We start from the raw sequence: 25,386 nt of genomic DNA, 5'->3' as shown, positions 1-25,386 counted from the left end.
ACTCTTTTGTCTGTGGGAAGTGGGAATGTTGCAATTAGCACTGAACAGCCTTGCAGCTTCAAAGCCTGGCTGCTTCCTACCTGGGGGACTCCTTGGTTGGCAAGGCTTGAAATTCACATCTCTCTGAATGATCTTACTATAGAGATTATAGCTAGTGAACTTCCACGCTTTCACGATTTAGAAGTCTTTGCTTGCAGTTTTTTTCCTTAAACAAGAGACCCAGTTTAAAATTTGTGATCTGAAACCCCTAAAAAAAAATCCAGAGACGTCACCGTTAGCCAATTTGTCCTCATCGATTTTTCGGAGCGACTTTACCCACCCTTCTCCCTCAGGCACAACGATTGGTTGCTTTGGTAACCCAGGATCACAATTTTTAATGATTTCTTCACATCGGTTTTATACAAGAATCAACATGGTATGTATTAACAAGACATTTAAGTGTTTGTTTTTTTAAAAAAAACCGTACGTTTACATCAACAGAATTAAAGATGAAATATAAATCTTCTCTACTTACAATCATTCTATACATCTCGTCAGAACCAAAATCGCACAATATAAACGTTTTAGTTGTTAATAATGTTAATGATACAGAGGGGGAAAAAACCTTTAGAAAACATTTTTTTTTGTCTTAGGGTTGAATCTTACCATGAACAAAAGTCAGCTGTGCGGGAGGCGGTCAAGGGGACATGACTAAGGCACCGACAGTACAAAGCAAATACCAAAGCAAAACAGTATTTTCATAGGAGTGCTCTACACTGAAACACCACAAGAAAAGGCAACAAGAGTAAGTAAGCCTTCTGCTGTCTTACAGAGCTGGTTTTGGGGGATCCAAAAGTCCCGTCAGTTGTTGTATTTCTCCCAGTTTCAAGCTCTGATCTTATATCAGAGGCGGTAACATCGGTTGCAAAGATGGACATTACTAATGGGCACTTGGAAGAACTCAAATCGCAGCAGGGCCTTTTAGTGTTTTTTTCAGTTAAAGCAGAAATGATTTCAATGATTTTCTTGGGCGCCAAACTGCGGACAGTTACAAACATATTTTTCTGGAAAACCTGGGATGATTTCAAATATAGAAATACGATGCAAGGGGCTAAAACGGTGCATGTAGGTAGGCCACGTTACTTTAAAAACAAATATGCCCTATTGCTTCGATTCTAAGGCATACTTTCCCCCATATAAGCATCTCTCAAAATGGAGTGTGCCTTAGAATTCTTACATATTCTTATACAAGGGCTATCCAGAAAGTAGATTACGTTTTGGAATTAAAAATGAACAAAGTATAGGAGAAAACATTTACCATATGCAATTGAAAGTCAGACCCAAATACCACTTCTCAACAAAGTCCCCATTGAAATCTAGGCAGTTATCATAGAGATAAAAGAGTTTGGAAAGTCCTTCCCCACCAAACTTTGCCGCTTGGCTTGCGTCCTCAACCAGGCAGGCGTTCCTTCCCACAGCTGCGTATGTGCATGCGCTCAACTTTCCCCCATGCTCGTCCTGGATCGCTCTTCTAAGGTTTTGCAAAAAGCAGACCTTTCCTGTCCCAAAAAATGGTCGCCATAACCTTCCTTGCAAGCATTTGCAAAACAGAAGAGCGATCCAGGACGAGGTTGAGGACGCAAGCCAAGCGGCAAAGTTTGGTGGGGAAGGACTTGCCAAACTCTTATTGCTATGATAACTGCCTAGATTTCAATGGGGACTATGTTGAGAAGTGGTTTTTGGGTCTGGCTTTCAACTGTATATGGTAAATGTTTTCTCCTATACTTTGTTCATTTTTAAAACGTAATCTACTTTCTGGATAGCCCTCGTATATTATACAGGGCTGGGCTTTAGCACAACAGGTTAACCACCAGCTGCAATAAATCTTACCAATCAAAAGGTTGGCAGTTCGAAGCCTGGGTCGGGGTGAGTGCCCAACCTTCAGGCCAGCTCACTGCCCACCTGACACATCGAAAATAGCTGTGAGTAGATAAATAGGTACTGCTGAAGGGGGGGGGGATTTTAACAGCACCATAAGGAAATACCAGAAAAATGCCGGCGATAATAAAAGGAAGTTTGTTAATAGGCCGAGGATGGAGTGACAGCACCCCCATGGTCAGAATCGAGCACAACCTCCAGGACACCAAATATGGGAAATGCTTATATACATCTATCTGTATTGTTGCCTGTCCTGTCTCTGTATAATGACATTCAATGTTTGCCGTATATGTGTTCTGTGATCTGCCCTGAGTCCCCTTCAGAGTGAGAAGGGAGGAATATAAATACTGTAAATGCTGGAAAATCATTGTAACTCCTATGTGAGAACACTAGGGCAGATAAACCAAAGATTTCATTCTCCATAAAGCAAGCTTCATCTATATATATAAAAGCCAAAGTATGTATGTATGTTTGTTTGTTAAAGTTAGTTTATTTTTATATTGCTGGATGTGGTCTGTCCCGATGTAATTTATGTTTGCCATACGTGTTAGAACTGACCTGAGTCCCTTCGGGGAGATAGGGCGGTAAATTATTGTTTGTTTGTTGTTTGGATGTTTGTCCCATGAAGGCTGATCCATGGATCTGGACCAAACTTGATCCAATTTATTGTAATTGAGGGGTCGGAACTAAAAGAAACACTCCTTTAAGGCCCAAAGCAGAGGGAAAGGAAAGGAACAAAACAGATTGGCATTGACTAGGGAAAGAATTGGCTGTGGTAAGGTGAAGTGTCCCTGGGGAAGAAGGGAAGTGAAGTAAGTAAGTAAAACTTTATTTATATATTGTCCTCTCTCCCCGAAGGGACTCAGGGCGGTTTGGCTGCTGCTAGGTGATGTGTATGAGGGAAGAGAAAGAAAGAAAGAAAGAAAGAAAGAAAGAAAGAAAGAAAGAAAGAAAGAAAGAAAGAAAGAAAGAAAGAAAGAGAAAGAAAGAAAGAGGGAGGAAGGAAGGAAGGGGGAAAGGAAGGGAAAATGAAGGGGGGGGGAGAAAGAAAAAGGAGGGAAGGAACATTGCCATGGAGACTGAAGGGAGAAAGTAGCAGAAGTCTCAATGACAGGTATCACCAGGAATATATGTGAGCATTTAAATATTCGCTAATGGATCCACTTGCCAAAATCCCCTTGGAGCTCTCAAATCTTTCCTGGGTATTTAAATATAATGATTTCCTAGAAACATGCATTGCAAGCCTTCCTATGTGAGAGGGCAAAAAAAGCAAAACTCAATCCAACACAACCAGGAAAAAAAGTTCCTTGCACTGCTATAAATTGGAGGATCTTCTTTGTTTAAGGTTGAAATGTTTTGTCATATTTTAATGCTTACAGATTACGGGAATTCAATGGAAGAGGTGCATCAAGTTGACCTGAATGAATAATACGACAGGCATTGTCTCAAAAGCTAAAAGGGACGTCATCCCAAGAATAGTGATTAGTAACCGTGCACATGATCCATTCAACTCACAGTCCCAACATATGACATCCTAAGATTAAGATCCAATATAATTGCATGCCGCATTGGTGGTCTCAGTGTCTGGAGATTTTGAAGCAGAGGCTGGATGGCCATCAGTTAGGAGTGCTTTGATTGCGTGTTGTGTATGGCAGGATGGGGTTGGACTGGATGGCCCAACTCTAGGATTCTAACACTGACAGCCATTACTTCACAATATTTTTTTTAAGAATCGTATCTAGATTAGTTGCAGAAAGGTAAACAGAAGTGCTAAGGAAAAGGAAGCCCTTACGTGAATTAAACATTTTATTAAACATTAAACATTCAGTGATTTCATAAAGCAATGCGAACCGCCACCTGTTTGCACAGACATCACGCCTCAGAGAACTCTCCAGGACACGAATGCGAGGAGACTAAACAAAACAATAAATAACAGCCTCAATAAAACCTGCTCTATTATGTTGCCGCCGTTAATGAGGCTAATCAGGTCGAGGCTGCAACGATCACGTAAAGCCGCGGGCAACATTAAATCCAAACCCAACGTGGCGTTTTTGGAAAGGGATGTTGCCTAGATACTGAGCTGCGTAGGAAGATGCTGTGACCAAAAGCATTTTCGACGCAAGGACAGTCCAAGGATGAATCAGAGTTCTTGACCTCTGCCAAGAGTTGTCTGCACAGTCATTGTCCACTCCAATCTCCCTAACAAGTCATTTAACATTATAACGGACCAACCAAGTCCGTAGAAAACATCCTGGGAAGGCAAATATGTTCAGGTTTAGAAGGCTACTCTCGCTATATAAAAGTCAACGGATGTATGCATGTATGGTTGTTTTGTTTAAAGGCTCCTGTGTGGCTTCACAGATCTGGGCGAAACTTGGCACGCAGACCCTTCATTACCTAAATTGAAATAATGGATGGGTTTGAATTAAAGGGACCACCCTTTTTGGGCCCAGAGCAGAGAGGGAAAGAAAAGGAAGGAAACAGATTGGATGTGGCAAGGTGAAGTGGCCCTCTGTCATGGGAAAGGGGTCATTCCACGGCAAGTGGTCTAAAATTTTTAAGTTTTCCAACGTTTTCATCATGTTCGCCAACTGTGTTCGAATTTTAGCTGTAGCACCAGTCAAGTGTAAAACTTAAGTTTCCCAAAATGTGAGGTCTCTAAGTGCAATATTGTTGATCTAGACGCCCGTATCTGAACGGTAGTCAATGTACGCACAACATTTAAAATGCCATTTTTTGGGTCTAGTTAGATTGAAGCTAAATGTATAAGAATGGCTAGCAAATTGAAATCAGTTTTTTCTGCTGATTCCGATGGAATTAATTTTAACATTATGAATGCAAAATCCAGTCAAACAAGTGTGTATAGAATTGTGTTGCGACAAATGTGGACCAATATTCATACTGCAACAATTTCCATGCAAACGAAAATACAGAATTGAAATTTTGACTAAGTATTGTGCTGCACCTAATACTGCCAGATTTGCAACTACTCGGCATCTATAACCACCCTACAGGATCTTTTCAAATTTGGAACTTTCGGGGCAAATGGTAAAATCTGTCAAAGTTCAAAGCCAATTATTAAAAAGCGTCTACCTGAATATGCTTGTGACTAGTATCATCTGAAGGAGAAAATTTTGCTCTACAAGACTGACATGTTTTTGTTTTGCAATGCGACCATTAAGTATCAATTTACTCAAGTCAAAGTATATTTTGTGCATTTATGCATCCTCACGGTCCTGCTAGTTACTGCATGGCTATAGAGCATGGCCGCCATGCCAATGGGAATGCTGCTTTCAATGTGATATATAACATACTTTGACCTGAGTTAAATGTTGTGCACACAATGACTGACTACCCTTCAGTTACGGGCATCTAGATCAGAAACTATTGCAGTTAGACCTCAAATTTTGGGAAACTTAGTTCAACACCTGACTGGCGCTAGAGCTAAAATTTGAACAAAATTGAAGACACAATGGTGGGAAGGTTTAGACCACTTGGCATGGAATGACCCAAAGATGTATGACGGAAAGCAAGGGAAGAAAGGAAGAACAGAGGGAAAAGGTGTATGAGAGAAATGGAGGAAAGAAAGAAAGAGCCACAAAGAGAGCTTGCCTACCGTTGTGAGACAAGCCTTCTCAGAGCTGGAGAAGGGAGAAAGCAGGTGGCACCGGCCCTTCTGACACCCAGGCAATGCCTCAATATACTTCAAGATTTGATCAAGGAAAAGGTAGACTTTTGTAACCGGTAAGCATCTGTATGTGGCAGCCTAATCCTAATCATTAAATTAAGAAATCTAGATGTATCTGTTGGAGAATACGTCTCAGTGATAAAATTCGCTTAGGGACACTAAAAGCAGGTCTAAGTCAACTGTGGTGGTTGGAGCCTGGGGTTACAATTCTATATAATTATTATTTGGGAATAGGCTGATGTGTGGGTAAAGCCTAGGCTAATTACATTCTAAATTACGTCGGAAATAAAATTTAGAGCCAACCATCAGCAGCCTGAATCCCAACTAATGTTTCATACAACAAACAAAATTATTTGAATGGTGACTATTAAAGATAAAAGACTAAAATTTGGATCGAGTCTTTTTTGTTAGTAAGCCATCTTTGTACAATCTCTCCTTCGCTGCAACACAGCGGAGATATGTCGAGTTACAGACAAAAGCTATTTACCTGACTTGTCGGAGAGGCTTTCCTCGAACACAGTTCAGAGGCAACGTTCGTCAACGGTAGGCATGTGGCACTTAGACAATCATCTTTGCACAGAAAGCTGTTAACAGTCATGCGAGGGCACAGTCTTTAGCAAGGCAAACTTTTCGCCATGGAGCAGTGGGGAAAGTCAAGGAGGCACTGCACTGGAACAAAACAGCTAGTCAACGCCACTGTATACAATATCAGAAACAAATACTTGAAGAGATACAGGGTTGTTGTTTTTTCCCCCAAAGATTCAAATGATGTGTGATTTAGTGACAGCTTTACTTGGTGGCACTGTCAGCCCTATTGATTCGCCCCAATGGTTCTGTGCCAGACTTAGACGAACTGAAAGCACACAAGAAACCACCTTGAGAGGCTAGCATGCGATGGGAACAAAGATCAGTCCCGATTTTCCTTTGTCAGAGCCCTCGGCATATAAAATGCAAAGGTTATGAAGATACTACAGGCATTTCACTGATATCCAGCCAAAAGAAACAATAGTTTACAAAATCCACGTGTTACTTCTGTGAATGAATGCACACCATACAGAGGTGTTTTTACAAAATGTAAAATTATCAAATTGGAGATTCTGTCCTAAATTACTATGTTGCCATTCCATCAGATTCAGATAAAGTAAATCTACAGAATTGAGTGGAATTGAGCCCTAGATGCTTCGGACTGCGCCCTGTATTTTGCCAATATAATGGTCGGATTTGGAGTACCCTTAAGATTTAAAATTGCACAAGTACCTCTTTTGTTTCTCATGATTTTATTAGCAAAGGATTTCTAGAGGCCCTAAGAAATATTTCCCACTTGTTCATAAGCATAAAGGAAGTACATAAGCAAGGCTTATGCTGTCCATCTCTCGGCTTGCACTGGGCATGCGCCAAGAAGTGCAAAAGAGGGGAGAGCATGCCACTGACGTAAAGTGCCCTAAACTGTAGCTTTTCCTTTTTTTTTAGAAAAAAACCAATAATAATAAAACAAAATCGAGGAAATAAATGGCTCCCGGCGTAAGCACCTTGGTCAGCCACCATCTCGGTAAACATCGGAAACAAAATTACTACACCTTTCAACGCAGAAAAAGAAGCAGTTCAAACAGTGTCAGCAGCAGATGCATATATGGAAAGACAGATCTGCAGAAAGGTCAGTAATGGAGATGACACCCAGGAATATCAGCAGTAGTTTCAAGCATAAATAAAGACTCCGTTGAAAGCGAAGAAGCCGGGAGTGCCAGAAATGGGCCCTTCTGAATGGCTTGACGTAGTTAGTGGAGAAGCTGAAACAGGCCACAGTGTCCCGCCATAGATAAAGGACCAGGAAGAGGACTGCTATACGGAGCACCCCCAGCACTTTATCTCCTTTTATCCTATAAACAGCAAAAACAGAGGGGAAAAACCAGACTAGATTTAATGAAGAGCTTCCCTGTTCATAAACATGTTACATGGTGATGATGTAACACAAGGAAAATAATGAAAAATTACTGTATCTAAGCTAAGAATGGCTGCAGTAACAAGCTTTTAATACAATGAGATTTATTTATCAAAGTATTTGATTTTAATGATGTTGTACCTCGCTTCAAACCACAGAAGAGGCAAGAAATAAATGTATTATTATGACAAGAAAAAAAACTATTACCGTGTTGTTGTTGTTATTATTATTATTATTACCCCACTCTATATCAAAAGGGCAATGTAAACCATTTACAATTAGGACTTCCAACAATACTAAAATATACATATGAAAACTCTAAAAGCATATTAAACACGGGCCAGTATAAACTGAGACTATTCTTGCCCGAATATTCCGAAAAATTATGTAACATCTGCAAAAAGCATGGGGTTTTGCATTTTTTTTCCACACGAGAGAGACGTTTCTGGGTCTTGAAACAGAAAACGACATCACTGACTTCTCCATAGAAAAGGATCACAACTGACCAGGCTGCTTTTGGTTTTCTGCAAAGCAGATGGATCGCACTTCTAATGCTCCATTAAGATCTAGATCCTAATAGCACATTTTAGGAAACCTATCCAAAGCCACTGGGCAGATTATTTCTTTATCTATTTAATTGCTCATCCAAAGCATTTGTTGATCACCTATTGGGGCCCTGAGATGATGCCCAATTGATAAAACCACTGAAAACACTACACTAAAAGTAGACAAAGGCCTTCCAAGCCATAGCATCCACCTGGTTTTTCAAGAACACTTCTAAATTATGAGCTTGATCTTTCAGAGGCACATGCCTTCCAGAACAGATTGCTTTCCCATCATCAGGTTAACTTTCCTAAGACCAATAGCATGTGCATCTTTGCTGGACTAAGGTTCAATTTGTGCATCAAACAGTCATTTGGGGCTTCCATAGCCTCCTTAGCATCAGTTGTACAAGAGAGATTGTGATCACCAACATACTAACAACCAACTCCTCATTCCAATTTCAAGCATAAGCCATCCATTAAGGTGACCAAGGCTGTTTTGATCCCACAACTACTCTTGAATCCAGACTGCAATGCAACCAAATAATTCATCCCGAACTGGACTTGCACTGCCACTACTCGCTCTAAGACAGGGGTCCCCAAAACTTTTTAAACAGGGTTCACGGTCCCTCAGACCATTGGAGGGCCAGACTATAGGTTTTTTTTTTTAAAAAAAACAAACTATGAACAATTTCCTATGCACACATATCTTATAAATAAACAAAATGGGAACAAATACAGCCTCAATGTTAATAATAATAATAATAACCATCATCATCATCATCATAAAAATAATAAAGAGGGTAGGAAGAGACCCCTTAGGCCATTTAGTCCAACCCCCTTCTGCCTTTGTGCACCAAAAGCACAAGCAAAGCACCCCTGAGAGATGGCCACCCAGCCTCAATATGAATGTGAATAATAATAATCATAATCAAAAGGGTTGGAAGAGACCCCTTGGGCCATTTAGTCCAACCCACTTCTGCCTTTGTGCACCAAAAGCACAAGCAAAGCACCCCTGAGAGATGGCCACCCAGCCTCAATATGAATGTGAATAATAATAATCATAATCAAAAGGGTTGGAAGAGACCCCTTGGGCCATTTAGTCCAACCCCCTTCTGCCTTTGTGCACCAAAAGAACAAGCAAAGCACCCCTGAGAGATGGCCACCCAGCCTCAATATGAATGTGAATAATAATAATAATATCAAAAGGGTTGGAAGAGACCCCTTAGGCCATTTAGTCCAACCTCCTTCTGCCTTTGTGCACCAAAAGCACAAGCAAAGCACCCCTGAGAGATGGCCACCCAGCCTCAATATGAATGTGAATAATAATAATCATAATCAAAAGGGTTGGAAGAGACCCCTTGGGCCATTTAGTCCAACCCCCTTCTGCCTTTGTGCACCAAAAGCACAAGCAAAGCACCCCTGAGAGATGGCCACCCAGCCTCAATATGAATGTGAATAATAATAATCATAATCAAAAGGGTTGGAAGAGACCCCTTGGGCCATTTAGTCCAACCCCCTTCTGCCTTTGTGCACCAAAAGCACAAGCAAAGCACCCCTGAGAGATGGCCACCCAGCCTCAATATGAATGTGAATAATAATAATAATATCAAAAGTGTTGGAAGAGACCCCTTGGGCCATTTAGTCCAACCTCCTTCTGCCTTTGTGCACCAAAATCACTAGCAAAGCATCCCTTAATAATTAATTATTAATTAAATAATAATTAAAATACCATAATAAACACAAGCAGAGCACTGGAAGGCGCACACGATGGGGCCCAGTGAAGGTGTCTCCAACAATCGCATTACAATTGCTTCTTTTATTTTTACAGCATTTGGAACAAAGCCCTTGGTTAAAAAAAAAAACCAAAACGATTTACAGTCTCCACCACCCAACCAGCCAGCCCTCCTCTGGCAGCTTTAATCAGCCAAGATGGAGATAGGCCAAAGAAATGAATGGCTGGCCTTACTTCACATCTGATTTCATTTTTAAAAGTGCTTGCCTTATGTTATTACAACAAAGAACAAATCCTAGCTAATTTAATACTTCACACGTCGCTAACGGAAAGAAACGTCAAACGTTGCATGCCTGTTATTCTCTTTCCATCCCTGTTCAATAGAGATAGCAAGATTGAATGTACCCACGAGCAATTTAGCATCTGTATCCCGGCTGGAATCTGGCAGTTTCCTCAAAAATAAGTTCTTTAAGCTTTTCCTTCGGCAGGTCGTCTAGTTCCATGTCAAATTTGAAAGGTGCTTCTGCTACAGGCTTGAAAAAGAGGAAACCAACATGAAAATGACTTACTTTCTTTGTAGCCTCAGCACATTCCTTGAACTCAAGAAAGTTACAAACAACTCTATTACAGTAAGCCCACTTCGGATGCTTACTATTGAAAGCTCAATGTAAGGAATTTCAGTTATTTCAAACAGTCAGGATAATAATAAAAGAAGTTCTCATACCTCATCACTTGGATCGTAATACTGCTCTAGATATGGATGGGCCAAAGCTTCTTCAACTTCAATTCTTTTATGAGGGTTGAAGGTTAACATCTTATCCAACAAATCAAGAGCTGTAGAGAAGTTGTTAACATTAGTTCAGACTTATAAAAAACAGTGTTATAGAAAAACAGCTAACTGTCAAAGGCTTTCAAGGCCGGAATCACTTGGTTGCTGGGAGTTTTCGGGCTGTCTAACCATGTTCCAGAAGCATGCTTTCCTGATTTTTCGCCCACATCTATGGTGGGCACTCTTAGGTGTTGTGAGGTCTGTTGGAAGCGAAGCAAGTGGGGTTCATATATCTGTGGAATGATGTCCAGGGTGGGAGAAAGAACTCTTGTCTGTTGGAGGCAAGTGGGAATGTTGCAATTGGCCACCTTGATTAGCATTGAAAAGCCTTGCAGCATCAAAGCCTGGCTGATTCCTGCCTGAGGGAATCCTTTGTTGGGTGGTGTTAGCTGGCCCTGATTGTTTCCTATCTAGAATTCCCCTGTTTTCAGAGTGTTGTTAATTAATTACAACATTCACACTTGCCTCTAACAGACAAGAATTATTTCTCCCACCCTGGACATTATTCCACAGATATATAAACCCCACATACAGCTTCCAACAGACCTCACAACACCTGAGGATGCCCACCATAGATGTGGGCGAAACATCAGGAGAGAATGCTTCTGGAACATGGTCATACAGCCCGGAAAACTCACAGCAATCCAGTGATTCCAGCCATGAAAGCTTTCGGCAACACACAGAAACAGAACTGTTTATTTGAGGCTGGATCATCCCTCTCTCCTTCTGTCTCGGAGGTAAGGCAGTTTAAGAAAATCAGAAATTGGAGACTCAAGGGCAATTCTTCCCATTGCGTAATAATGGCACACTCTTTTTTCCAATAAAATAAAGGGATGAAAGTGTGGCTATTGTGTGATGAAATAGAGTATATTGAGAGGAACTAGGACCTCATCTATAAGTAAAACTCAGCATTCAGTGAGCACAGCCAATGGTCAGGATTTATAGGAGTTGTAATATCTCATTGGCTCCAGGTCACCTACTCCTGGCTATCTTATAAAACTCTGTTCTGTGACATGAGGGTTAATGGATAGACAGCATGCACATGCACAGGATCTCAACCTCCTATACTCTTTCATCTTATTGCTAGTAGAACAGCACTGTATTTCTTTACATTTCATCTCTTGACATACCTTTGGCGTCAGCATTTGGAAACAGCCTGTTCCACGGCACTTTGTTTTTGTACGGTAGAGAAAGCAAATAGTTTCTAGCTTTCAAATTGATTATACAGTTTAGGTCTTCTTGAGAAGGAGACCCAAGTATTCCTAGGAGAAAACGGGAAAGCATGATTACCAAAACAAAGCAAGTCTGCTGTAAGGACAGAAAGAAACCACGTTAGCCTTGATGGTCTCAGTGGAAGTTGCCGTTTAAGAGAAACTGTCAGGTTGTCAGACAACAAAGCTAGGTTACTGCTTTGGATTTTGGTTGTTCTTGTGAATCACAGGGTTTATTTATGGGTTTTGTACAGTCCTTTTGCTAAAATAATAACTTTATCTTTCCTCAAGAACACGGAGTCTCAGCTTACCGAGCAAAATTGTATTGGGCCCTAGTGCAAAATGGGAAAACGTTGCAGTTACATAGGACCACTAACACATAGGTCAGTCTCAAGATCATACCATCTATGCTATTCTGGAATCTTTTCGCTTACTTTAATTATTACTCCGACTCGAGTCTAAGAATTTTGGTGAAAGACTTGTTGGAAAAAATTTTAAAACATGCTGGAGAATTACTGATGGTAACAGGAAGGAGCTTTGCCCATTCAAGACACTTGGAAAGGAGGAGAATTCTCAAAATCATCATCATAGGCGATCATTCGTAGCTGAGTATGATTGCCTTCCAAGTATACAGCCTTGGCTGTGGTTTATAAGTGACTGCAGAGACCAATTTGTAGATGGTCCACGTTTCAAAGGCATGTAACAGGGTTGGGAGGACAATAACTTTATAAACAAGCATCTTGTTATCTCCACAAATGTCCTGATCCTCACTCTCTGCTTCATTCGAAAAAAATGCTGCACTCGCAGAGCTCAGACGCTGTTGAATTTTGGTACTGATGTTGACTTTTGTGGAGCGGTGGCTGCCTAGGCAGTGGATATGGTCAACATTTTCTAACGTTACACCATTACGCTATATATTTGGCATTGCATCAATGTTCAGTGAGAGGCCAAGCTTTTCAAATGCTTTTGCAAAGGTGTTTAGAGTGGCTTGTAGGTCGTCTTCTGAATGAGCACAGACTACGTTATCATCAGCATACTAGAGTTCTGTAACAGACGTTGTTGGCTCTCAGTTTGCTGAGGTTAAAGAGCTTGCCATCTGTCCAATGGGTTCTTTTATTGGACAATATTTACTTAACCTCATTCTCAAAATACACCTCCACTAAAACATGACATGATTGCTACTCATCATATTCTGAAATGAGCAGTTCTTAAATAAATAAGTTTATGCACGCATCAGACTTCTTTCCAACCATTTTAATATTACTTTTCCAGTTCCAAATCCCAGTGCTTTACTTGAGATACATCCTAGATGGGGTATTTTTTTTCTAAAGGCTGATCAAATGTTTCACATTTATTTTCTCTCTTTTGAGTTCAATACGTAAGATTCAGCTATGGCAAAATTCTCTCTTGCAGAAATCAATTTAATAACAGCTGTAGCTACTTACTGGAAATGATTTAGGAACATGTGACTATTAGGCATTTAAAATCTATCAAAAGAGCACATTTAAATCAAACTATGAAAATGATGTTAGCTCTTGCTTGCTTCTTCCAATGGAGACTGAGCGGCATATGTTCAGATAAGTCTTGTAAAATCAGAAAGAGTATGCTGCTTCTTACAAAGCAGGAATGCTGAAAAGAATGTATTGAAAATAAAAATATAAACAGTGAAACTCAATTGCTCCTATCAAACCTGTCCGCTAAAGAACAAACCTGACAAATCTTTGACTATGTATTTAATACAAACCTTACCCAGAATGTGGTTCAGCTGATCGAGATAGTGTTTCCCTGGAAAGATGGGTCTGTTGGATAACATTTCCGCCAAAATACAGCCTACTGACCAAATGTCAATAGATTTGGTATAGCCCTACAGGAAGAAATCAGGGGTGTGTGTGTCAGTGTTTTGAAACACTTACTATATTGTTATGTACTCTATAGTTCAAGATTGGTAAAGTTATGCTAATGCTTCATTTCAGGGCTCTAGCCCTGGAGATGACTCACAACTTTACATAACTGCTGTTGAACAATGAGGCAAGCACTGTGCACTACTGAAGGAAGAGAGAAGCAAAACAAACCACACATTACCACACAATTTATGCACAATTACTCAGAAGACAGTCCTACTGGGTTCAGTGAGGCTTACTCCAATGTCGATGCAAATAGTACTATGGACTCTATAAACAGTTTAATAAGTAGGTTATCCAACTGCTGCCATATTAAACACACGCTGTTGACTTCTGCAAAAAGATTTATAGGCCCCACTTCCCTGGACCCGGACCAATAATCACCACTGTTGCAAATGACGGTAGAATTAAGCAAACCACACACAATATAAAAGTCCCCAGTTGTAAATGGTCTAGGCCCAATGGGGCCCCTTCCAACACTATGATTTGAGCACTAAGCTAATGATTTGAAATATACGAGCCAAAGAATACAACAATTAAAACATGGTTTGCTGAACTTTTTGAGGAGGGCTTTGTGAATCCCACAACTGCAAAGTTTCAAATCCCTCCGATGATCATAGCCTTGCCCGTTTCCTCCCCAGAACTATGATGCAAACCTATATGCATTTATGAAAAGCATTTCTCACTTTCTAGCCCTTTAGCACATGCGTGAAAGTGTGTTCTTGCTGGTCTTGCCAGCTCCTTCAGTCTCACACCACTGATGACTGAATGTGAGCAAACATATGGGGGATTAAGATACAAGAGATCGAGATACAAAGAGAATGTAAGGATGAAACATTTTTTAAAGACTGTTTTCTTCCATAGCTAAACTGTAGGGAAGCCAAATACATTACATACAGTTGTATACCTACAACAGCAAGGTTTTCTTTAACAAGCGGCCCCGATTATGTGTTAAGTCCCTTAAGTGGTTCATAGTAATAATAATAATAATAATAATACAGTAGAGTCTTACTTATCCAAGACTCGCTTATCCAAGGTTCTGGATTAACCAAAGCATTTTTGTAGTCAATGTTTTCAATATATCGTGATATTTTGGTGCTAAATTCGTAAATACAGTAATTACAACATAACATTCCTGCGTACTGAACTACTTTTTCTGTCAAATTTGTTGTATAACATGATGTTTTGGTGCTTAATTTGTAAAATCATAACCTAATTTGATGTTTAATAGGCTTTTCCTTAATCCCGCCTTATTATCCAAGATATTTGCTTATCCAAGGTTCTGCTGGCCCATTTAGCTTGGATAAGTGAGACTCTACTGTAATAATAACTTAATTTTATACCCCGCCCTCCATCTCCCCGAAGGGACCCGGGGAGGCTTACATTGGGCCAAGCCCTGGTAATATAGACAATGTAAAAAAACATAACAATGTGAGAACAAGTCAATAAAACATATTAAAATCACATTTACAATAAAACATAGTTAAATAAATCCTGAGTAGGCTCATAAAAAATTACCTGGGCCAGAGAAAGTGCATATAGTGAAGAATGTAAACTGAAGGAAAGGTAAATAACCCGGACTATTATCCTAATAAGGGGCTTGGGAAAGGGTAAACATAAGAACTAATGGTTCATCAGTTGTTTGGGGCAGGAAGAACAGTTGTGCAAGCAGTTGCACTTTCTCAGAGGTTGTGTAAGTGCCACCAATTGCTGCATAAACACCCCGAGGTCTCACCCTTATTCAGTCTGGATACCGTGAGTGGAACTAGTCAAATAATGTACAATAGCCAAGCTCAAAGTCATGGCACCTGTTTCACATCAGCTATAAAATTGTGGCACTCATTTGTGGCATAGATAGGTAGTATGTGAACAGGATCTTTGTCGTTGTCAATGTGTTAAATTCAAGGGTGCAGTTTGTGCACGGGGAAAATTAAGAATCGAGGTATGGCATTTGTAAGGAGGGAGATGAGAAGCCAAATCATGCAAACGACAAGGAACTGTTTAGAACAGCACTGTAGTCAATCAAAATGACATTCGACTGCAAATGAAAAGCACAAAGATTTCAATCACGACGTCGAGAGCCCTTTTAGTGCTCACCTTTGAATTCAACATAATCTCAGGAGCTCGATACCAACGCGTGGCCACATACTCGGTGAGGAAGCCAGTGTGGTCATGATCGGGATCTGCAACGCGAGCCAACCCAAAGTCACAGACCTAACGTTAAATAAGACAAAGTCGTGGTTATAAAAATGTCCTCCCTTTCAACCATATTATTCTTGCTAATCAGGGTCCTCACAGATTCAGAAGCTGTAAGGCAAACTGTGAATCTGCGATCAACGCTTCAGATTCTGCAGCCTAGCTGCTCCATGACAACAAGCAGGTTCATTTTTATGCCCCATTTTCAGCACTAGGGAAAGAGATAGCATCTAAACCTACAAAGAGAGCGAACAAATCTTAAAATGTAAAAAAGGTGAAATCTCAGACCTGTGAGAAAACAAGTTTTAGTTTTAATTGTTGCCCAAACCCTTACTTAACAAATACTATGCCAAACAAATTCATAGTAAATACTCACCTGTCTGCCTATTCTGTTTCCCATACTTAAATACAACATACTCTGTTTAAATATACATAATTCATTTAGTTTATTTTCCCCGTGCAGAGTTCTTTACCAATTTTTGGAAATATAGAACAAATCACACATAGTACATAGTTCTATGGGAAAGATATTCACGAACCTTAAGATCGCAAGTTGTGTTCAGCAGCAAGTTGGAAGGCTTGAGGTCACGGTGCAGCACATTGGCTGAATGGATATATTTCAATCCTCTCAGGATTTGATAAAGGAAATAACAGATGTGATCATTGCTGAGATGCTGGGTCTTTAAGAGCTTGTAAAGGTCTGTCTCCATGAGATCTTGCACAATGTATCTGTAAATCAAATTAAGGCAAATGCACCAACTTGTACTTTAAAAATAAACTTTTGACTCCAGACACTGGAGCTGTGGGAATTCCAAGTCCTTGAAAAATAAATTCCCTACATTTCACAGAAAAATCAGAAAATATACAGGACTCTTAAAACGTTAATGGACTAAGATGCACATAATCCACAGCAAACATCCTAGAATACTGGAGATTATTTTCAATAGCATGAATGACGGTGGCACCGAGATGAAGGTGTAACTTTGCAAGAAAAAGACTTATATCGGTTACAAAATTTGGGTTTTGCCTCGCTAATAAGTATCAGCAGGCTTCGTTCTGTAGCTGGAACAGAAAAGTAAACCTTTTTGTATATTTAGTATCAAAATCCCCTTTTAGCTTTTTCTTTATCCTATCTTTCCCCTTAGTTCACTTTATTATTTTACTTTATTGCTATGTAAACTCTTAATAAAAATATTATAAAAAAGAATTAATTCAAAATATACAAACACCAAAATGATGGGAACAAAAGGACATAGCTTTGAAGGATACACATCTTTCATTTGATCAGTTGTCGGAGCTCTGATAATGTCATTGATGCCAATAATATTTTCATGCTTGAAACGCAAGAGGATTTTGATTTCTCGCAGAGTCCTCTGGCAGTAAGTCTGGTGTTCAAAAGGGCTGATCTTCTTTATTGCCACCCGAACTTTGTTGACATTGTCATAGGCAGAACTGGAAGAGGAATTGTCAATATTAATTTTTTCAAAATGAAAATTCAGCCTCTACAAAGCCAAATCCAGACATTCAAGATCGACATGCATGACAATATCATAGCAATCTCAATATGGTCATATGAGTAGAGGGTAAAGTTTCGTCTTTGTAAGATACCCTTTGTACGGAGACTTAGAAGAATTGCACAATACCTCTGCCCAATCCTCATATCCTAACCAATTCAATACGGTCTTACAGATCCTTCTGTAATATTGGAAGGGCTGCTATAAGGAGGGACAGAAATATTTGCATTTAATTCGCAAAAGGTATTATTAGTTTTAGGTCCAACCAAAAAGAAGCTCAGGTACATTACCAATATAATTCTCTGCTTTCATGAGCTTAGTAGATCAGGTTTTTCATTGTCCTAGTGAAGTGGGCTCTCAGCCACATAAAAGGATACAATACATTTGTTCTCCTTTCAGGTGCCAAATGACACCATTTTGCTACAGCAGACTAACCTAGTTATTCTTCTGGAAACTACCATCACAGGAAACTTTTGCCACAGAAATAAAGACGAGACAATTCACAAATGCAACAACAGCACATAGGCAAGCTGACTTTTCCTGTACGTTTGGCTAGATCGATCTTGTCTTGACCAGGTAAGAGTTAGCTAGCCTCTTCCTGCTCCAACTCTTTGCCAAGGCTTTCTTCGGATGGGAAAAGCTGTCGTCTGGAAACTTGCCCAAATACTCACAAGACCGATTAAAAGTTTTCTTGCAAGTATAAAGTAGGACAATGGACTACAGCCTGAAAGCCAAGCTTCTACTTTTGGAAAACAGTTACAAAGCACCATTCCATGGTCGAAGCCTAATAATTACACTGCTCAGAATGGTTGCTCTAACCAGAAAGTTAGCACACAATCGTTTGCGAGAAAAACAGCTATTTTAAAATAGTGTTCACCTTCAACATCTTCACTTAGGCCGCAGGATGTCCTGCCGTGACGAAGCAGAAACAAGGTTTTTCAAGAAGCTGAGTTATCCGGCAAAAAAAACAAACCCAAAAATTAAACTAATCAGATTGAACACAAAATTAAGTTTTCAATAATCAATTTTTTTTTTCAAATGCTATCACAGGGTTTCCTGGGATTGAGAGTGTGAAAATCCTGGATCAAACCCTGGTCTCTAGAGCTGTAGTTGAACACTCTAACCACTCTACATAGGTAAAGATAAAGGTTTCCCCTGACGTTAAGTCCAGTCGTGTCCGACTCTGGGGGTTGGTGCTCATATCCATTTCTAAGCCGAAGAGCTGGCGTTGTCCGTAGACACCTCCAAGGTCATGTGGCCACTGGCGTGACTGCATAGAGTGCCGTTAGCCTTCCCGCTGGAGCGGTACCTATTGATCTACTCACATTTACATGTTTTCGAACTGCTAAGTTGGCAGAAACTGGAGCTAACAGTGGGCGCTCACTCTGCTCCCCGGATTCGAACCTGCAACCACTCTACATAATATGAAAGGAAAAACCTGAACAGAATGTGGTTTCAAAACAGGGAAAAGGAAAAGAAAAAGAGTCAGTGTGGTGTAGCGGTTTGAACGCTGGACTAGGACGCCAGGAGACAAAGGTCTGAATCTCCCTTTTGGTCATAGAAACTCAGTGATCATGGACAAGGCAGTCTCTCAGATTTAGCGGAAGGCCAAATCAACCCCCGTCTTGTTTTAAGTGTTATGGTACTTTGGAAACATAGAGTGGTCTATGGATAGTAGATGGAATAAAAAAGGACATCACTTTAAAATGGGCAAAGTCAACCCAATACTGAGCACCAGTGACACAGATATGCAGCCCAAGCATAACCAAAGTGCTCAAATTATAGAGGATGGACATGAAAGGGGAGATTAATGTGAGAACTATAACTAAAATGAGGACAGTGATGAGATAAAGATGGATTCTAGATAATATGGAGCTAGAAGGACCAACAGTTAGAATAATGCAGCTTCCTCCTGAGATAGAGTCAAAAGAGGTGTGTCCAAGCAACAGGGGAGCCAATATAGTCACGAATATCACAGCATCGATAGACTGCAGACGGGAATGACTAGCAGTATTACAAAGGATTATAGGATAATAAAAACCACCGCAAAGGGTTCAAAGGCAGCCGTTCTCAGAGAATATGGTATCAAGATTTCAACTGTGAGAAGGGCTGGAGATAGAAGTGCAGAAGAGGAAGCAGAAGTAGGAAGCAGTTGGTCTGCGAGTTTATTAAGAGGAATTCTGAGTCAATCCACACATTTTTGCACCGAATCTTTTGGCATTTTCTGCTTCTTAAAGCTTACATCTCACCCCGTTGACAACACGGTGGTTCACAACCTTGGAACGCAGACTGGCCTACTAATAAAGGCTGAAAGTTCCTTTTCTTTAAAAAGGAAAGTGTCACCAAAGTGTCAATGAGCACACCTTTGCTTCTTCGTCCAAATCAACAGTAGGCACCAAGTGCCTGAAAAGTGTCACAGGGCTAGAAGGCAGGCACTGGATTGAAAAAGAATAATGCTAACCTTGGGCTGAGGGCTATGCACAAAAGCCGGATGATTAAAAAAATGCATGCCAGCTTTCCCAATACTCAATATTGCACAAGATTTCTCTAGCCTAAAATGATACATTTTAATATATTGGGTTTATGGTTCCTGTCCCCTTGATCAGGTCATGTAAGTGTTATTTATTGCTATAATTGTATTATTTTACTTTGCTTAATAATGTGTTATTATGTTGCTATGTAATGTTTGTGTTGTTTTTATGATTGGAAACCGCCCTGAGTCCCATCCGGGAGATAGGGCGGTATATAAATAAAGTTTTATTATTATTATTATTGTTAATACACCCTGCAAAACAGCAGGTGCTTTATGGAACATATATGGTGCATATGGACAAACATGGGCACCAACTCTACCCTATTACATGCTCCAGTGGAAACTCCTGGCTATTTAAATAGCACTGAGGTCTATGGCACTGAAAAAGGTATGCTTTTACCGTACTTCTATGGCTTTAGCATACAACTAGATGTTAGAAGTGGTATTGAAACCAGCAAATAAAAAGATTAGCGATTAATCATACTTATAATTGCACATAAGCAGAATTGTATCTGTAATTAGCTGCCATGTTCGTCTGTATGAGAATCACTACTTCTTATCCTTTCTTATTCCAATCTTACTTTAGTTCCTTCCATCACACCATAACAATTAATAAACATAATATATTCTACTGTTTGGGGCAAATTCACCTAACCCAAACGTCGGTATGTGTGAATTAACTGTACAGTACTTTTGATAATGCATTGAAACTGCAAGACTGTAAAATGTCAGTGATGGCGTGCAAGTATTAATCAGAGAGAATGATAGCTCAGAAACCATTCTTTTGCACACTGCTGTAACCCTCAAGTAAATATATAACTCTGTATCACAGTTTTCTTTATCTGCTGCAAAGCTCATAACGTACTAAATAAACATGCAGTGTGCGCAAGACTTGATGGTATCAGGTTTTGAAAAAATCTTACTTCCCTTTCCATGCATCTAGGATACTGCTCAAGTCAGGAAATAGTTACTATTGACTAACATTCTTCAAAAGCCAGCTGAGGACGTCCTATCTCCACTCACTTTTGCAGCAAATAACTACAAGGGAAATGGCGAGAATCAGAAAACAGTGAAAAGACAGATTATGTTCTTTTTGAGGAAATACTGTACAGGGAATTGGGGTGAGAAACTAGCTCACATCTTTATGTAATAGGGGCTCAGGGGTTCTCCACTACACTTCTAGCTTTCCTTTACCCCAGAAAATACTCATACTGTACCACAGGCACAATACTCAACATAAAGTGTGTTAACTGAAGCCAAAGCACACAGAGTCACTTGGTTTTACGCGCACAATCTGCAGAACAGTTATGCAACTTCTGGGATTGTGTGTTTATACTGGTTTTGAACTAGCATGCCTTTAGCCGAAGATAAGGGAGCTGTTGATATTAAGGGCACGGCATATAAGAAACGCCGCCTCCGTCTGAAAGCACACAATAGTTTGGTGAAAGGACACAAATCCTGCCCTCAAGACAGCAATCTTACATACTTACCTGGGAGTACATCCCACTGAACTCAATGGTACTAACTTTTGAAGAAACATATTTATGTCATATAAGCAAAGAACTGGAAGAGATCTCAAGGGCCATCCAGTCCAACACCCTTCTGCCATGCAGGAACACCCAAAGCCCTCCCAATAGATGGCCATCCATTCTGCTTAAAAACCTTTAGAGAGGACACTTTAAATAAGACTGGAGTGCATTTGAGTTGCCAGATGTTGGAGTGCAACTCTTGACATTCATTCCTCATCAATGATTATACTGGGTTTATAAGATTTTAAAAGCTGCTTTAATAATAATAATAATAATAATAATAATAATGGTAAAGCATCTATAGTAAGGTTAGGTAAAAGTTTTCCCCTGACATTAAGTCCGGTGGTGCTTATCTTCATTTCCAAGCCGAAGAGCCAGCATTGTCCGTAGACCCCTTCAAGGTCATGTGGTTGGCATGACTGCAAGGAGCGCCGTTACCTTCCCACCAGACCTATTGATCTACTCACATTTGCATGTTTTCAAACTGCTAGGTTGGCAGAAGCTGAGGATAACAGTGGGTGCTCATTCCACTCCCCAGATTCAAACCTGCAACCTTTTGGTACACAAGTTCAGCAGCTCAGGGCTTTAACACACTGAACCACCGGGGACTCCTATAAAACTGAACTATTAATGCTTTTCAAACGTCATATAAAAGGGACTATAATTAAGGTGCATGTTAAGGTTATGCATATCCTGCCATAGGGAACTCGGTGGGATTTATTTTAAAGTATAGAGTTCATTGTAGTGGTTTGAAAATTGGACCATGGTTCTGGAGACCCGGGTTCGAATCTCTGCTCAGCCATGGAAATCTACTAGGTGACCTTAAGAGAGGTTCGCCTTGGGGTTGCCATGGGTCAGAAGCGACTGGAAGGCACACGGCAAAACAGTCATAGGAAAGGATTTAAAATCTACACTGCAAACACACATTTACCTTTGAAGGGAAACTCAGCCACTTCTAGCACAGACTGTTTTGACAACAAACAACACAGCTCACCAATCTTGGAATCTATACAACAAAGCTGAGAGCAAGTGCTTTTGCTTAAATGGGATTTGAGACACTGTGGTTATTAATGAGCACTGTCGGTCATGCAAGAAATGCATCATGAAAACGATCAAATAGGATGAAAGTGACCGCTGCGGTGTTCCCTATCCACAGGTTCAACCATCAATGAAAATATTTTTGAAAAGTCCCCAAAGCATAGCTTGATGTTTGCATTTTATATAAGAGACCCTGTTTCACTACACTATTATATACATACTGGGAGCTGAGCATCTGTTGGATCTGAGTGCTGGAAACCATCCTAAGGGTCCGCTGGGTATGTTTTGGGAGCAGAGCCATGCTGACAAGAACACTTTGCGCAGGAAGGTCAAGAAGGTTGGCTTTCAAACCAGCCAAGTGTGGTGCTTTTGCCCCTTTAACCACAGATAAAGCCCCACAGGGCAAAGGAGGATTCATCCAAAAATAAAAAGGCACCGGATTCCAGATGCTAGCATCTCCAGCCTCCAAATAAAGGGGTGCCCCTCTATTGCCCCGCTTAAGACACAGGCGGCATCTATACATGCAGTTTGGCACTTGGACTGCCTGGCTCAAGGGAGTTGCAGTTTACACTCTTGGGCAGAAAAGGCGAAGACCTTGAGAAACTATAACTCCCAAGAACCCACTGCCTGGGCTGTTCAAATGGACAGCGATACTGGGGAACAAGTTATTATTATTATATTTATTTATACCCCACTTTTATCTCCCCAAAGGGGACTCAAAGCGGCATGACGTAAAAAGCATTCATATACAATATAAAATATACACATATACAAACATGAAAGCAGAATGAAACAAACAGCACTTTTAAAAATCCATCGAACGTATTCAAAGTATGTTTTGGCCGCTTGGCCCCACTTGAATTGCCACGGAGTCTTGCGAATTGTAGTTTGACAAGGCCCTTTCTGCCTTGAGGGCCAAAAAAGAGGGCAAGGGCTTCACCAAGCTGCAACTTTAATCTGAATTGTGGTTTTTAAATACTAATGATGTTTAATACTGTTTTAGTATTTGTCTATTTGAGTCTCTGTATGGAGAGAAAAAGCAGGATATAAATAAACATAATAATATTTTCAATTGTATTGTAATGTGTTGTCGAAGGTTTTCATGGCCAGAATCACCGGGTTGCTGTGAGTTTTCCGGGCTGTCTGGCCATGTTCCAGAAGCATTCTCTCCTGACATTTCGCCCACATCTATGGCAGGCATCCTCAGAGGTTGTGAGGTCTGTTGGAAACTTAGCAAGAAGGGTGTATATACCTGTGGAATAATAACTGGGGGAATACTTTATTGGGAGAAGAACAACACAAGAAATAATCAGAGCCAGCTAACACCACCCAACAATAGATTCGCCCAGGCAGGAAGCAGCCAGGCATTGAAGCTGCAAGGCTATTCAATGCTAATCAAGCTGGACAATAGCAACATTCACACTTTCTTCAAACAGACAAGTTCTTTCTCCCACCCTGAACATCATTCCACAGGTATATAAACCCCACTTGCCTAGTTTCCAACAGACCTTGCAACCTCTGAAGATGCCTGCGATAGATGTGGACGTAACGACAGGAGAGAATGCTGCCAGAACATGACCAGAGAGCCCGGAAAACTCACAGCATGAATAATAATTTAAATTGTATTGTAACGCTGAATGCTTTCAAATAATAATAATATTTTAAATTGCATTGTAACACTGAATGCTTTTAATAACAATTTAAATTGTATTGCAATAGTGAATGCTTTCAAATAACATTTTAAATTGTATTGTAACACTGAATGCTTTTAAATAATATTTTAAATTGTATTGTAATGCTGAATGCTTTCAAATAATAACATTTTAAATTATATTGCAGCACTGAATGCTTTTAAATATTTTAAATTGTATTGTAATGCTGAATGCTTTCAAATAACATTTTAAATTGTATTGCAATGCTGAATGCTTTCAAATAATAGTAATAATACAGTAATAATAATTCGTATTGTAACGCTAAACCTTTTAAATAATATTTTAAATTGTATTGTAAAGCTGAATGCTTTCAAATAATAATTTAAATTGTATTGTAAAGCTGAATGCTTTTAAATAATAATTTAAATTGTATTGTAAAGCTGAATGCTTTTAAATAATAATTTAAATTGTATTGTAAAGCTGAATGCTTTTAAATAATAATAATAATATTTTAAATTGTACTGCAACGCTGAATGCTTTTAAATAATAATATTAATAATAATAATGTAAAGCTGAATGCTGAATGCTTTTACTGTGCGTCTCCTTATGGTGAGAATAAAGCGGGATATATACAAACATCAACCTCCTCACAACTCCCAGGATTCCATAGTAGAGCCATAACTGCTAAGATCCCATTGAATCCTGGGAGATGTAGTTTGGGATTGGTAAGAAGGGAAGGTTAGGAAACTCCCAGGACTCCATACAGCAGGGAGCTAAGAGGTGTCCCACTGCATGCTGGGAGTTGTAGTTCACCCTCTTTGGCCCCAAAGCGTGGGCTGCTTACCAGACCATGCCGTAGGCCCCTTCGCCGATGTAGGAGAGGTTGGTGTAGCGGGGTCCCACGTCGAAGGCCTGCCCGCGGACCATCTCGGGGCCCCCGGCGGGGTTGGCCCCGCTGCCCCCGGCTGCCCCCGAAACCGCCGCCATGTTGGAAGAAACAGCGAGGAGGAAGAGGAGGAAGGCGAAGGAAGACACAACTCGACGCCGCTCTGAGGTAAAAAAAGAGAAAAGGCGCGAGACAAAAACAAGCACGTCCGCCTTCCTCGCCCTCCGCTTGCCGCTCTGAGGGAAGCGGCAGCTGAGGGGGAAAGGGGGCGGAGCT

General features: G+C 40.3%; 1 protein-coding gene across 4 annotated transcripts; it reads right to left on the bottom strand.

Annotated features, from left to right (window-relative positions):
• Positions 1-345: 345 nt before the first annotated feature.
• mapk1 (mitogen-activated protein kinase 1) lies at positions 346-25,386 on the bottom strand. Of its 4 annotated transcripts, XR_507075.3 has the most exons (10): positions 25,069-25,385; positions 17,228-17,410; positions 16,498-16,687; positions 15,860-15,976; positions 13,611-13,725; positions 11,781-11,912; positions 10,546-10,655; positions 10,231-10,354; positions 7,183-7,482; positions 346-6,274 (listed from the first exon to the last, which is right to left on the bottom strand). XR_507075.3 is itself a non-coding variant. In XM_008117359.3 (9 exons), the coding sequence occupies exons 1-8, from the start codon at positions 25,209-25,211 to the stop codon at positions 10,238-10,240; spliced, it is 1,107 nt and encodes a 368-aa protein (XP_008115566.1). In that variant the 5' UTR covers positions 25,212-25,386; the 3' UTR covers positions 346-7,482; positions 10,227-10,237. The 4 variants fall into 4 exon arrangements, 2 of the variants coding, with proteins under 2 accessions (XP_008115566.1, XP_003225163.1); XR_009999984.1 differs by having other exon boundaries at positions 346-7,482; positions 10,175-10,354; positions 25,069-25,386; XM_008117359.3 differs by having other exon boundaries at positions 346-7,482; positions 10,227-10,354; positions 25,069-25,386.

This window comes from Anolis carolinensis, chromosome X (assembly GCF_035594765.1).
Source record: "Anolis carolinensis isolate JA03-04 chromosome X, rAnoCar3.1.pri, whole genome shotgun sequence".
NCBI classification, from domain to species: Eukaryota; Metazoa; Chordata; class Lepidosauria; order Squamata; family Dactyloidae; genus Anolis; species Anolis carolinensis.
Note: the sequence above shows the minus strand (reverse complement) of the source record. Positions and strands in the feature narration are given on the sequence as shown.